The sequence below is a fragment of the Elephantulus edwardii genome, unplaced genomic scaffold (assembly GCF_000299155.1).
Source record: "Elephantulus edwardii isolate Elephantulus edwardi_28Jun2011 unplaced genomic scaffold, EleEdw1.0 scaffold00278, whole genome shotgun sequence".
Classification (NCBI taxonomy): Eukaryota; Metazoa; Chordata; class Mammalia; order Macroscelidea; family Macroscelididae; genus Elephantulus; species Elephantulus edwardii.
Window position 1 is genome coordinate 1,878,674 of NW_006400028.1, and position 15,623 is coordinate 1,894,296.

General features: G+C 38.8%; 1 protein-coding gene across 1 annotated transcript in view; it reads right to left on the minus strand.

Moving 5' to 3' along the window:
• DIP2B (DIP2 disco-interacting protein 2 homolog B (Drosophila)) overlaps nt 1-15,623 on the minus strand; it is a 303,253-nt gene that overhangs the window by 142,579 nt on the left and 145,051 nt on the right. The window contains exon 2 of the mRNA XM_006900236.1: nt 1,130-1,201. Within this exon, the coding sequence (XP_006900298.1) occupies nt 1,130-1,201 (72 nt within the window). The remainder of the gene's footprint in view (nt 1-1,129; nt 1,202-15,623) is intronic.

A 15,623-nucleotide genomic window follows, 5' to 3' on the forward strand; every position in this document is an offset into this window, starting at 1 on the left:
TCATTGAAACTAATAAAATTTAATAAAAAAAAAAGAAATTCAGGTGGTATGAAATTAAGATATTTAAATTGGTTGACACTGTATTGACCTACTGGTTTTTGGAGGGAGAGGTTTCCAAGAATAACAATGCAGGAACTGAAACAAGAAACTCAATGAGATATATTGGTTTATCAATATTATTCAGTTATTCCATTATTCACTCAACAAATACTTACAGACTATATAGCATGTGTAAGGATTGATATTAAAACAGTGAGGAATACAAAGTTTTGTGGCATTTATAACCTGGTAATAAAGGTAATTAGCTCCACAAAGGATAGGGTGATGGAAGCCTGATTGCAGGGAGGGGACTGAGGAAGAAGAAAGGGAGCTCCTTATAGTAAAGGTGATTAAAGCAGAAATAGGCTATCAAAGGAAATTCTGGAATCTGAATAACTTGAAAACTTAATGAGTTAGAGGTGGTTTTGCCTAGAGGCAAAGGCTACAGCTACTTTGAAACCAAGCACAAAGTGACACAAGACTTTCTGCTACATAAAGAACGTGACAATCTACATAGAGGCAGGCTGTGAATGAATTTAAAAGTTTTCTTAGGTTTCTTGCACCCTAAATCCTCAAGTACTCCTTGCCCTACAAAACTCAATCTATCATGCTCTGCCGGGGAAGGAGGGACAATCTCCTCCTGTACCAGTCAGGTCTGATTTGACGGTACACACACAAAAATAATAAAATAAAAATAAAAAATAAAAAAAACAAACAAAACCTAAATCATCTTTTTTCCCTCATCTTTGCTCTCCTTGCTTCCTCTGGCTCACAGTCTATGCTCAGGTATTAACAAGATGCAGCGTTCCCAGGGCTTGGCATTTCCTGCCACTGAATCATTCACACGCTACCACCTAAACTCCACCTACAAGATTTGATGACCTTGGGTATTTAAAAAATGCCTAACAGCAGTACATAGCAGATGGCCAGCCAAGATTCGTTTCCTCCTTTCTCTCCTTCCTTTTCCCCCCCTCTCTCCTGGTGAGGAAGGAGAAAACAGGAACAAACAAAAGACAGACCTCTTGTAAGACAGCAAGCAACTCTTTGGTGTAAAACATGGAATAAGTTAATATCAATTTTCATTGCCTACCTTGTGTCTGCGGGATGTAAGGAGACAGCAGTTTTGATCTTTTCTTTTCATATCCTTTCTGTGTGATGTCCCCTAAAATAGCAGGAAACAGAAATAGGTTATGCATTATTCTTACTCTGTAGTCGTCCACTGTAAAAATAAAATTAATTACAGAGTGTTATAAAAGTACTACATATAGAATGAGGGGAAAATAAATGGTTCTTTGCCAAGGATCCTGCAGTGTGTGATTTCCCACAGGTTTTGAGTTTACTTCCTGTGGCAAACTGCAGAGCTTGTCCCCAAACCAACCAATCTTGCATAGCAATATATTATTGCAAAACATGACAGGGATTTCCAGATTCCGAGGTGTCCCTAGTTTGGATATCAAAAGGGACTGCTGCAAAGCTGGTATACAGTGATTCCTCCCCTCCCCGTCCAAAGTTTCAGTTTAACCAAATACATGCAAATTACTTACAAGATATTCAATCCTACTGTTATATATACACCACCCCCCAAATAAAAAAAAAACAAAAAAATAGTTCTCATCAGGTCAATTCCAACTATTGGGAAATCTAAAATCACATAAAATCAAGAGTCTAGTTAAAAGGAGAAGTAAAGGTTTAGGCACTGGAATGAGACACTGAAAAGGTTATTTTGGACCTCTGTTCACAGGAAATGATGAGCCAGTCAGCTCCTATAAAGATCTACAGCCGTGGAAAAACTAAAGTGTAGGTTCTATTCTGTCCTATAGGTTTACTATGAGCCAAAAGTTTATGCTATTAATGTACTTTTTATACTAAATTTGGATTTCTTTATATATATTTTGTGTATTGACAATATACAAGACTTCATTTTACGTAAAGACTTTTCAAGGGAAAATGTGCTTTAGAAAACAATGCTTCATCATGTTACCTCATAACATGTTACCTCAGTTTTAAATTACTTATTCTCTCTTTAGTGTACACTTTTCTCTCTGCCTTCTTTTCCTTGCAACTCTGCTTTCTATCCATCCATGTGCTATCCTTTCATTAGTGCCTATCATCTTTCTTAAACTTCAGCCACACATTGCATCCGTAATAGCTTGCCTCCGGAAACTCTATGAACTTGGAGAAAGGTGAAAGTCACACAAGTGTTGAGGACTTAACAACAACAAGTATTTATTATATTACTTTCCAGGTTCTTCATGTGTGTATTTTAGGTTTTGTTTTTTTTTTACTTTACTTGGTAGAAAAGACAGACATGTATACAGTTAATCCACCACTATCATCTGTTATAGAATGTGCTTTCAAAGGCTGATTTTTTAATTTCTTTTTATTTTTTTATTATTTTGGGGGGTGTGTGTGCGCGCGCGTACTGTCAAATTGGATCTGACTAGTACAGGAGGAGATTGTCCCTCCTTTCCCGGCAGAGCATCTGGTGGATTTGAACCATGCACCTCTGGGATTGCAGTGCAGCTTCTTGCCACTAGACAAAGGCTGATTTTTAAGAAGTTTGTCAGGCTTTTCTTGCAAGGTACCTGTGGATGACCTCGAGCTACTAACCTTTCAGTTAGAAACCAAATGCACTCACCGTTCTACCAACCAGGAAGTGCATACAGATAACACAAACAAGTAAACCTAAGAAAGAGAGTATAGGAATTCTAACCTCAGTTTTCAGACTAGTAAATGTGGGGTAGAAAAGGAAATGTCTAGTGTGAACAACCAGGTGGATGATGATGCTACTTTTACTGACATAACCAAGAGGTGCATTTCTAATAGATTTTAAGCAGTCAAAAGCTGAACTTAGACAAACATGTGGGACATCCATGACAAGAACCCAATCAATAGCTGGTATACGGATCTAGAATCCAGGGGGAAAGAAAAGGTCTGTGATGCATCAGGACACAGCTGGGGTGGGGGGCAAGAACAAAATATTTTTTGTGTAATGTATTTTCTAGAAAAATAGTGGTTATATAGTTAACTTTGAGGATTTTATTTGGTTATAATACACAGGCGCACAAAAAACAGTATTAGGATAGTTCTCTCCTATTGTTTGTAGTGAAAAAAAAACCCTAAAACAACCTAAATGCATTAATCAAAATTCAAACTCATTGCCATCAATTTGGAACTGACTCACAGCTGATCTAGGTTTTCAGAGATGGTAAATGGCACGAAAGTAGGCTACCCATCAGTCTCCCTTGGAGCAGATGGTAATACTCAAACTGCTTATGTTTGTGTTGGCAGCACACCTCTTTACCTGCAAGGTCATCAGAGCTCCCCTAGGCTACAGACCATTTATCTAAGTGGTTTTCAACCAGCAATCTCAGAAATGACTCACAGCAATCCTATGAACAACAGATTTGAAGGCTGTGCCATTCTCATAATTTGACACACTCAAGCCCATTGCTGCAGTCACTGTATCAATCCACCTCATTGGAGGATCTTCCTTTTCTTTGCCAACCATCCACCTTTCTAAGTATGACGTCCCTCTCCAAGGAAAAGCCTTTCCTAGCAACATGCCCAGATTACCTGAGACATAACTTGGTTATCTTTGCCTCAAAAGAGCACTCTGCCTACACTTTCTCCAAAGCATCTATTTGTTCTTTTGGCAGTCCATGAGATATTCAGTATGTCAAGGATTTCATCTTACTTGGATTCACAATCAATACACTTGGTATGAGCAGTCAGGAGATCATGAGACATATTGTGTTTCCAAATTTGCAGTCAGTGACCTCTCCAAGTTATTGAGGAGCGATGATGTTAATTTGAGGACTAAGGTAGACCTGATTCAGTCTTTTCAATCACCTGTTATACTGCTGAGAGCTGGACAATGAATAAAGACAACAGAAGAAGAACTGATGCCTTTGAGGTGTGCTTTGGATTAGACTACTGAAAAGATGTACTGGAGAAGGTCAGCCAGAGTGCTCCTTAGAGGCAAAGATGATAAAGCTTCGTATCACATACTTTGGCATGTCACTATGAGAGGCTATTCATGCTTGCGAAGGTGGAGAAATGGTGAAAAAGAGGAAAGGCCCTGAACTAGGTGGAATGACACAGTGACTGCAACTGGGCTCAAGTGTGTCAGAGACTATGAGGATGGCACAAGATAGGACAGGACTCAGATCTGTTGTTCACAGGGTCGCTATGGTACCTAACAACAACAGAAGCAGCATTCCCTTGCTCTATTCTCACAACATCCTCTTGGTCTAGGCATAGGTTTCACACTAGGACAATTAAGTGTTCCAGGATTCCCATTCTTCTCAGTGTTAGCCATAATTTCTTATGATCCACACAGTCAGATGCCTTCGAATAGTGATTAAAACACGCAAGATGTTGTTGTTCTGTGCTGTTGAGTTGGAAATGATCTGTGGCAGACCCTCAAGTAGCTTTTCAGAGACAGTAAATTGCACAGGAGGAGGTTAAATATACATACATACATACATACATACATACATACATATATCTGGTGGCCTAGTGGCAAGAAGCTGTGCTGCAATTCTGAAGGCACGCAGTTCATGGGAGAAGAAATGGGCAGTCTCTTCCAGTGCAACTAACTGCCTCTGAAAACCAACCAGATGGTCAGCTATCTATCGGTCAGTTCTGACTTGAAGGTACACAAGAACAAGTTTTCTATGATGAGCATATATTATCTTAACAAACAGTATATGCATTAAATTTTAAATAATGACTATATAGTAGATCATACAAATTTAATTGCAAGTGATTCTTCACCTTGATTTCTCCAGTTAAGTAATATACAGAGCATTCACTGAAATATAAACCACATCTTTTCAAATTAAGACATTTAAGAGTCTAAGTAATCTCTGCAATGCACAAAATGAGAGATACAGTAACCTATCAAGGGAATCTTCATTGGAAACAGGAAATCATGTCTCTCATTACAGAAGAAACAATAGTTCATTCTCTTGTTCCATTCTCCACACACAGGTCCCCAAAGTCTACCACACACACATACACATACCCCCTACTCTCTGAAGGGCACAAAGACCACTTCTGCTGGCTCAGAACACATCTGATAAAATGAAAGGCCTTTAAAAGCTTTCTTCAGTTCTTAGCGTTTCAATTACTCACTGTCAGTAAACGATTGTGAGACAAACGGCTAGATTTGGTATCCTGGACATTAATCAGGTAGCTACTAACTATCCTGGGTTTTGAAAGAGGTCAATCAAGAGAGTCTAATTCAGCCATGCCAATTAGCACAGATCCATAAATGATCAAAAAAATCAAGACCTAGGAGAAGCTGAACTGCAGCAATGCTGACAGGCGTCACAATCCTTAAAAATGACCCCCTCCACTTCTCTGACTACAAAACCCTGCTCAAAAGTCGCCTCCTCTGTGCTGCCTTCCCCACACTGTTTAGTCACTTCCTCCTCTGTGTTCCTAAAATTCTGCACACACATCTAAGATAGCACTGAGCACACCACTGGTATTTTAATTAATTGTTTACACATCTGTCTCCCTACTGACTGTGCACTTGAGGGCAGGCATTGTGTTTTGTTCATCCCTGCAGCCTGCCCACAGCCTGGCACAATAGAATACTTGTCAAATGAGTGACTGAATGAATGAACAAGATGGAGGCAGAGAGAAGACAATAAATCAAAGAGACATGTGTACTTGGGTGGAAAACAAGAAATGATAGGAAAGAGGGCTTTACTGAAGAGGAGCTGAAAGGTCCAGGGAAAAGAATTTGGTAAACCAGAAGTTTATTGAAACTTGACAGCTAGACCTCAAAGGTGGCTGGAAAGGCAGTACTTATAACACTTGGGGAGAGGAAAAGTATATAAATCATACGGCATGAAAAGTCAAAAGGGACACCATGCCAGATCTAAATGTATCCATTGGGCAGAGAGTCAACAGAAGGAATTCAGTAAAAATGGTCCATCACATTTCAGTTACTGCCTGCCCACTTTTAGTTAAAACATTCTGACCCCCTGTGGCTAAGCAGTTGTGGCTGACTAAAACAATGTTTCCCAAACTTGCCCAATCTTCACCAAAGTAATAAACTCCCAGGTGCCACCAAGGAAAGTATGATGCACCTAGTCTGGTTTGAGACACACAAATCTGCGTATTTTTTTATTATTTTATTATTTTTTTAATAATTTTAATGAGCATTTACAGAGAATTTGGATTTCCATTCATTCATTGCTGCACTACAAATCTGCATTTTTAACAAGTATTTTGCAGAGCTTGTCTTAAAAATAGAGCAAATTTAGAAATTGTTTGCTAATTAGCTAACAATCATATATGGAGTGTGCTGGGTCATGCTTTTGGTTTCCCATGAAAAGAGAACAAAGTTGAAGAGAACGTAGTCTCAGTTATACAGTCTCACTGGGCAGCATAGAACAGATCAGCTCAGAAACTAAGACATTCTTCCTCAGACTGACACCCCCCCACCCCCCATCCCCAGTCTGGCATACAGAGAACTAAAAGGAGTGCCTGTAACTATACCTGAATAAAATTTGCATTAAAATGGCTTATGTCAAAGATAAACCTGCTGTTCAAGTTTTTTGAGAATTAAACAAACACAGGGCGTATTAGCTTTCCCCTCCCACTAGGGTAACGTATTTCTCCACCCTCATGTACACTCAGAAGAGTAGCCATGTCCAGGAGTCTGCAGCATCTGACAGGTGTGAAAGGATCTAGCCTTCAAAGACATTTTGGACAGAAACAACCAAGACAAGTTGTTTGCAGTCTTAGACACACATAACTCCAAACAAGTGTCCACTTGCATCAGCACCATCAGAACCCTGAAAAACCAACACAGACACAAGGAATACATGTGAGGTGGTGCAGAAAGGAACTGCAACACCCAACACAAATTTCTCTCCTCACCACTTAGGATCAATGAAAACAGCTTGGCACAGGTAGCCCAGAAGGTATATCTAAACAGACTGGGAAAGAAAGTAAATCAATCTGAAAAGCCAAAAGGTCCTAAGGAGAACAGTCCTACAATTAGCCATTATGTTTACAATGATGAGGTGCAGTTCACTGTGATTGAAAACTTAACAGTTTGAACCAAACAGTCCCATGCCTAGTTCCCAACCATACCACTTCCTAGCTACTAAATGACTCCAGATAAATTTTACTTTGCACTATGATACATCTTGGTTTCCAAGTCTTCAAACCTACTTTACAGGATTTCTATTGTGGTTAAAGGTACAGTATGAGGTCTGGGCTATAGAAAGTACTGATAGCAACAAACATTTACTGAAAGCCTAGTGTGGGAGAGAAGACAGTTGTAAACAACATTTCACCACTTCACCAGAGTGCAGCATGAAACACAGAAGGTTCTCTGCCTTCGTGAGGAAAGGGAAAGCTTTGCAAAGTGAGTGGATTTGCTTTGGGTCTGGTTTTTCATATGAATATCAGGAATATGACATAGCTCATCACGGTACACTGCCTGGATGGTTTACTGATTTTATTCCGCTGATCACTACATGGTCATATCTGGTCGTTGGGGTTCTGAGCTACAGAATCAGAACAGTGCTAAACATCTTTCCTATGTGACCTTGCAAAGCATCCTGAGCAACAAAGTGCTAAATAAACGCAGGCTTCAGGAAATTCTGTAGAGTCATCAAGTTGCATGTATAACCTGTACCACAGAGAACAATCCTGACAGACGAGAGAATAAAGACTGAAGCTCCAGTCATAAATCCTTTCTGCTCCAGTGGAAATAAAAAGGTACATGCCATGATAGCCCTGCCTCAAAGTCACACCTTCTCAATCAGAGATGGCAGTGGGGAGAGGGGCTGGAGTGGTGGTGTGGGGACAACAGAACAACAACGACACACTGGCTGTTCAAGGAAAACTTTTTTTTAAAAAGCACCTAAGATAAGCATCAGAAAGCTGGACAATGACTAGAGATGACAGAAGGAGAATTGATGCCTTTAAGATGTGGTCCTGGAGAAGAGTATTCAATATACCATGGGCTGCTAGGAGAGCAAACAGGTTCATCAGAAAGCTGGACAATGACCAGAGAGGACAGAAGGAGAATTGACACCTTTAAGATGTGGTCCTGGAGAAGAGTATTCAATATACCATGGGCTGCTAGGAGAACAAACAGGTTCATCCTAAAGAGGGTGAACCAGGCTGCTCCTTTGAGGCAAGGATTCTGAAGCTCTGTCTGACATACTTTGTGCATGCTGCATGGAAGGATCAGTCCTTGGAGAGAGACATGCCTAGGAAGGTGGAGGGGCGGCACAAGAGAGGAAGACCCTTGATGAGATGGATTGACTCAGTGACTGGGGTAATAGGGTTAGGTATGTCAGAGACAATAAGGTTAGCTCAGGAGAAAGCAGGGTTCAGAGCTGTTGTACATAGGGTTCCTGTGAGTTGCTGGTTACTTGACAGCACATAACAACAAAAACAAGACTGGAATAGGAATTCTGGTGCATTGCCTCAAATTCAACAGCTGCTCGAGGAAAAAAAAGAACATCGCAGTTTACTTCTATAAAGATTACCACCTCAGAAGTGCTATGGAGCAGTCTACCTTGTCCTAAAGGGTGACTAGAAGTCAGAATCAACTCAATGACAGTTGGTGCCTTTTTTTTTTAAGTGAATGGCATGCAGAGTATTACTAAACCAGGAAGTTACTAGACTATGCAAATAATTACAACAACAGTAATAAATGCTACAGTTATGGTTTTATATAAAGAACTATGGGAGCACAAAGGAAACAATGGTAATTAAAAGCCTTTTAAATATTCAATATAAATAGATAAGATAGGAAAGACACATATCAAGGGCTTACTATATATCAGTCTCTGTCCTAACTAAGACCCTCACAATTGGCCCCCTGAAGCAATAAATTATCATCATTCTCATTTTACAGGTGATGTTACAGAAACATACAGCACACAGTCAAGTTGATTCTAACATGCAATGCCCCTACAGCACGTTTTTGAGGCTCTAAATCTTTAGGGGAGGAGAATATAAAACAACATATTTCACTTCCATTACTGGTGAGCAGGGTACTGGCCATGCTGTTGTTCCTATCTAAGAGAGAAGACCCATCTGTTATGTCTCAACGTGAAATTCCCCAAGTTTGAGGCCGATTTTATCTCATGGGTCATCAGCCTCCCTCTCTCTTTCTTTTATGCCTCTAAATACTATTCTAACTTTTCAAAACATTCTCAAATCAATTCCTTTAATATGCCTAAAAATCTTCCTCAACAAACAGAAAAGGCATTACTTTTAAGGCAGAACAAGAAACTGAGACATGAAAAAAAAATCTTTTTAAGGTTACACAGCTAGATCGGAGTCTGAATCTCTGGTCTTATTGTCCTTTGTCCATTGTTATTTATTTGTAGGTGGCCCCCAAATCAGATGCGGTAAAAGGATAAAAATAATCTATTGTTCCTATTAAAACTGGGCAGTGCTTCTTTCTGTTGTCACTAAGAGTTGGAACCACTTAACAACAACAACAACATTGTTCATAAAATGATCATGAGATAAGCAACTTCTTATGACTCATTCCAAAATATAGATGATTTTCCAGAAAACATTTAAAAAAAAAAGTCTTCCCACCTCCTAAACAAGTCCCTAGGTGAACAGCCTCGTTTAACACCTTTTACCTTTTAAATGAGACAGCCAACTGTGAAAACTGTATCCTCCTGCTGCTAAAAAATAGCAAGAAGTCATTATACATCATTACTAAATATTCTATTCTGTTTAAGGAGTCGTTAGGAGGGAACAAAATGAGTGATTAAGTGAGGAAAAAAATTTGAGAGTTATTCCCTTCAAATCTGGTTTGTTTTGGGGTTTGTTTTTGTTCGGTTTTTTTTTTAAAAAAGCCACCTCTAATTCACTGCTATAGAGTCAGAACTGACCGAAAGCTGCACCTCCAGTGAGTTTATGAGGCTGCTGTACAGAAGGAGACTGTCCACCTTTCCCTGAGGAGCCACGGGTGAACTGAGACCATTGGAGAGGCACCACCTTTGGGAAAGAAGCACAACTCCCTACAGGCTACCAAGAGAGGTCTCTTTAGGACAGAGTTCACTACAGAGTTGTGCTTGACTCAAGGGGATCTAACAACAACAAAAATAAATTAATTAATCAATTCAACCTTTATGATGCAAATTTTAGACCAGGAAGGTGTCAATGGAGGTGGGAAGTAAAATGATGACCATGACTATCCATGCATAAGGCGTGTAGGCAGATTCATACGGAACTCAAAAGTGAAGGAGAAAAAAAGTCCAAATTATAGCTGAGAATATGAATGATCTCAATCTTAAAGCAAAACGCAAAAAGAGGATTTTGATCATGTTCAGGAGATGCTGGTCTGAAGACAGGGGTAAGTTTCATTATTAAATTTTATCAAGTTCTCTTTACAACGATAATTCCATTCAATGAACGAAACAAAGTCGTGACCCATCTCCAAACATCTCTTCTTCCAAAACTTATGCGACATAAAGGCTTAAAATACATAAAATAAATTCACACAAAATGGCCTTACTTCTTAAGCCCGCTAAAGAGCATTTTGGCTTTTGTCTTTTTTTGCCATATCTGAACCAAAAGGCCAAGAGGACTCCAAAGAATTAAAAACCTACAATTTTTAAAAAAATGCTGTCTCTCTCTACATTGGAATTAACCTTGTGCTGAAAGTAAAAAAAAATGTAATTTTTTCATAGATTAGCCTAAAATAAACCTCCATTAAAATACTTCAATCTGTTGTAGATGATTTTCCCCAACCAAGTAAGAATTTTTACTTAACCTAATTTATATATATATATATATATATACACACACACACACACACACATATGCATACACACAGTTCCAAAAGTGTTCCGTGGCCAACCTAGAAAATATATTATTCTCTCTAACTCAACAATGCTAGCTTTAACAATACTTTTCAAGGGACTCTACTTCAGGACAGCCATTCAGGACATGTCAATTCTCAGCATAGACCCTCACATCTCATCTGGGAAAATACCTAGCTAGTTTCTACATCAAGAACTAGAATATGAGCTCAGATTGCTTTCTCCCAAAACTCAAATCGGAAAATTGTTTTGGCTGCACGTTTCTGTTTTCTAGGTCAAATATACATGACTTCTTAAGGCTGGTATTTCACCTAAGGCAACAAGCAAGTTCAAACAAATAAAAAAACAACAAAGCAAAACACTTAAACCACTGAGAAACCAAACTGTAAATGTGACCACATCATCAGGCAGCTGGTTAATTAAACCACCAGCATGAAGGAAAACTATGCATCCAACTAAGAAATTTTCAATATAAATGACATGAAGGCTTAAAAGCAGCAAGATGAATTAAGGGGATAGTTCCATACTGAAATTAGGTTAGGATTCTGAGCTCACCATTTTACTAGCCACTTGACAAGTTACTTAACAGCTCCATGCCTCAATTTCATAATAGGTAAAACTGGAATAACTCCTACTTTGAGTGCTTATGATGAGTCTTAATAAAGAGAATAAATATGAAAGTCCCTGGCAGGCCACACACACTGAACTAGTTTTGGTTAACATACTCATTTCCCAGCCCCATCCCCTTGCTGAAATATTAATAATTTCATCTTTCAAAAAGAAATTTAGGAAATTCTGGGTTGGCAGAGTCTATTTTTAAGGGAGGTGTGGACATGAATGGAATACAATATATACAAATTTTGTATGCAAAACCAAAATAAAGTTAAAAAAAGGTGGAGGGAATATACTGTCTCTAAGACACATTGTGGTGTTAGATTCTTTAAAAATAAACAGTGTCTTTGAAACTAATAATCTACAAAAATTGACAGCACGGAGCAGATACTAATAACTAAAGGAGAAATGAACAAAGATTAGTTAAAATGCATAAATATAAATTTATGTTAATAAATATTGCTATTAAGCACAAAACCATGCATGTAACTATACAAATCTTAACATTCATTTATAGCTAAAACTACAAATGCCTAAGAAAAAATTCTCAGGAAAAAATGTCAGAGGAAAGGGGAGGTAAAAAAAGTAATTTTCCTAAGACATTTTTCCACCTGACTTTTACCTGTTTTTTTACAGAAGATTAAAGGATTAAAAAAAATAATAATTTTTTTCTTGTAATAATAGCTAAGTATGCTCATAATTCTGCATTCATTCTGGCACATATTGGAATTATTTTTTTTTAAGCCAGAAAACTGTGATATACTGAATCAGAATTATTTATACAGTTACAATTGTCAGGTGCTTTCTTTACCAATAGTCTAGATTAAACAAGCAAGTGATTTTAATAGAAGAAAAATTTTACTGGTGGCTATTTCCTTACTATTCTCAGAAAGCGCAAAGAGAATCATGCCCCTGACCCAGCATGTGGATGGCAAAATAAGTACCTCCTTCAGGTAGAAGTGAGAAAGGCTTTCTAATGGAGGCAGGAAATGGATTCTCTTCAAGTGTCTGGCATAAAATCAAAGTCTTGGATTTTGAGTGTTCAGAGACGGGATTTTTAACCTTGTATTGGCTCTCTGGTGGTCTAGTAGTAAGGAGCTGCACTGCCAATCCAAAGGCATGTGGTTTGTATCCACCAGCTACTCTGCAGTACAAAGATGGGGGATCTTCTCCCATAAGATTTACAGCCTCTGAAAACCTGTGGGAGGGTTAGCTGTAAATAGGTTCTAACTCAACAGTACATAATATAAAACTGCTATAAGCTGTATTCTCATCTGGGACAAGTCACAACACTTTTCTGGTCTCAGTTTCTTCATCTGTAAGAATATAGATCAAATGAGTGCTAACACTCTTTCTGGCCAACATTCAAGATCCATATACCTTGTGCTTGGCAGTTACATGTGGCCAAGTCAAAACCAAGAGGCAGTATGCAGACACACTTTAGGATGGCCATACAGTTTGAGACTCAACAGTGGAGGGGATAGTAGCTGAAGCTTTTGGTATGAATGACATAGCCAAGAAAAAATGTAGCTGAGAGGAGATGAAGGCCAGAAAAGAAATCCTAACATTTAAAGAATGAGTAGAGGAAAAAGAAAGGATGCTGAGTCACAGGGGGAAGACCAGGAAAAATAGGGAGAAGGGAGCGAAAGGGAGAGAGAAGAGGAGATACACATCAGAAATGTACAACAAAGATGGAAAATACTCATGGGAGTTAGCAATTAGATCATCTGTGGCCAAGTTAAGAACAGTTTTAAATGAAAAGGGACAGAAAAAAACCCAGATTTTTAAAAATACTGGGGAACAAATCAGAGGTACAAGTGAAAGTAACATTCTTCTTTAAATACATTTTGTCATAAAGAAAACAAAATGTGAGGTCCTATGCAAAAAGCTACAGACTCTATAAGATTGGTAAAATTAAAAAAAATAAATTAAAAAAAAGCTACAGACGACTCTCTGACTCTCTCAAAGATTAACAAATGTTTAAGTTATATGGGAAAAGCTATTAAATAGAGGTTAAAACACTGATGAAACAATGGCTCTAGCTCCCAGTGACCTCTGTATACGACAGATCAAAACTTGCCTGATCCTGTGCCTCTCACAATGTCTGTTGAGCTTAAACTTAACTATCTGCTGCAGTCACTGTGTCAATCTGTCTCATTGAGGGTCTTACTCTCTTTCACTGCTCCTCCACTTTCAGAAGCATGATATCCTTTTCCGGGGACTGGCCATTTTGACAATACGGCCAAGAAGGATCTTGGTATCCCTTAGAGCATACTGAGAATCTCAGTAACCTCTAAGAAGAATTCCAGCTGCATTTCCTCCAAGATAAGACAGTTATTTGATCTTTAGGCAGCTCATGGTATAAAGCACTACTTTAAAAATACAGGATCATGTTACTTTGCACTTCAAAGATGCATTGACCAGGAATGGAACTCCAGGTCTTCTATATGGAAGTGAAGAATTCTATCACTGAACTAATAATGAGTAAGACAGACATTGCCTGGAAATTTATAGTCATGGTCATGAAATTTATAGTCTACTAACATAGGGGGACAGAAAAAAATATTTTTTAATTATAAGGTTGACAAGGAATATACAAAAGTTGTTAAAAATGCTTAGATAGCTCTATCTAACAGAGAGTCAGGTGACCAGTCCAGAGAGCACCGACTGCACCAGGCACGTTCCTTGCAAGTCGCCAGGGTGGTGCAGACCTGGGCTTGACCTCATCTAGGAAGCTGCAGAAGGCTTCTCTGAGCAAGCTGAGACCTAAATTAATAAATGTGTGCAAGTATTTTTAAAATGTAAAGGAAGGAGTAGGATATAGGCAGGGGCAAAGAAATGCAGGGGTCTACTGACATTAAAGAAGGCATAACTTCCAGAGAAGACAATAAATAGGATGGGGCTGGGTAGGAGTTTAGGTGAATGAGTGGCAAGTGGCATGAGAAGAAGCTTGAGATGCAACCAGAGCCTAGACCATGAGGGCCCTAAGTTTACTTGAAGAACTGGAGATTTATTAGAAATGAAGGTGCTTTAAACAGGAGAGTAACATGACCAAATACAACAAAGAAACAAGATAACTGCTACAGACTCAAGTTCCTTAGATAGCAGTGAAGAGGACCCAGAACTGGGCCCAGGTTTATCTCTAATTCTTCAGGGCTGGGAATAGAGGGTGTGTCCTGTTCTGTAGGTGCCTTGTGAGTAGACTAATGTTTAAATATTCTCAGCCCTTGGATAGTCTGGAAGAGTACAGGGGAGTTAGAAACCCTAATCCAGTTACTTTGGAAGGCAAACAGCCTTTCTTAGAACATGGAATTAAACAAATATTATTCTTTTCTGTTTATCTTAATATGTAAAAAGCTGGAAGCACTGCAAGACTTAGGGATGTGTCTTCCTCTAAGAATGGGACAAGGAGGGACAGATAGTTATAGATGTTGGAGGTGGGGAGGGTGCTGATGAAAAAAGGTTCTGGTAAGATGACCTCTACCTTTCTTTCTGTAGAAGAGAGAGGATAAAGGGGGTTTTTTGCTATTTTAACTTCAACATTCATTCAATGATTATTTTAAATCATGTATTATACATCTAAGAATTCACATGTATTAACTGATTAAAATTCTCAAAAACTACTATGGGATGGTATTACTATTATTAGTCTGTTTCAGGTGAGAAAATGAGGCATAGAGGATTCAGTGACTTGTGTAAGTGCATGATGCCATGGGAGAGCTGGCTTTGAATTACATAGTTTGGTTCCAGAGTTCTAGTTCTTAACTACTACCAAGCTGCCTCTCTAAGACACTTAGCTAGAGCTCTTGTGGCCTACTGGCAAGAAGCTGCATTGCAATCCCAGAGGCATGTGGTTCAAATCCACCAGATGCTCTGCTGGAGAAAGAGGGGCAATCTCATCCTGTACCAATCAGATCTGATTTGATGGTACACACAGGAAAAATAACACACTTTTAAAAAATTTTTAAAAAGAGACTCAGCTGAAAGACTGAAGTAGTGTAAAAGAACAGGAGGCATGACCAGTGACACTGTTTCTGGACTCTATCTGTTGTTGTTGTTGTTGTTATGTGCGGTCGAGTCGTTTTCGACGCATAGTGACCCTATGCACAACAGCCCTAAACCCTGCTCTATCCTGCGCCAACC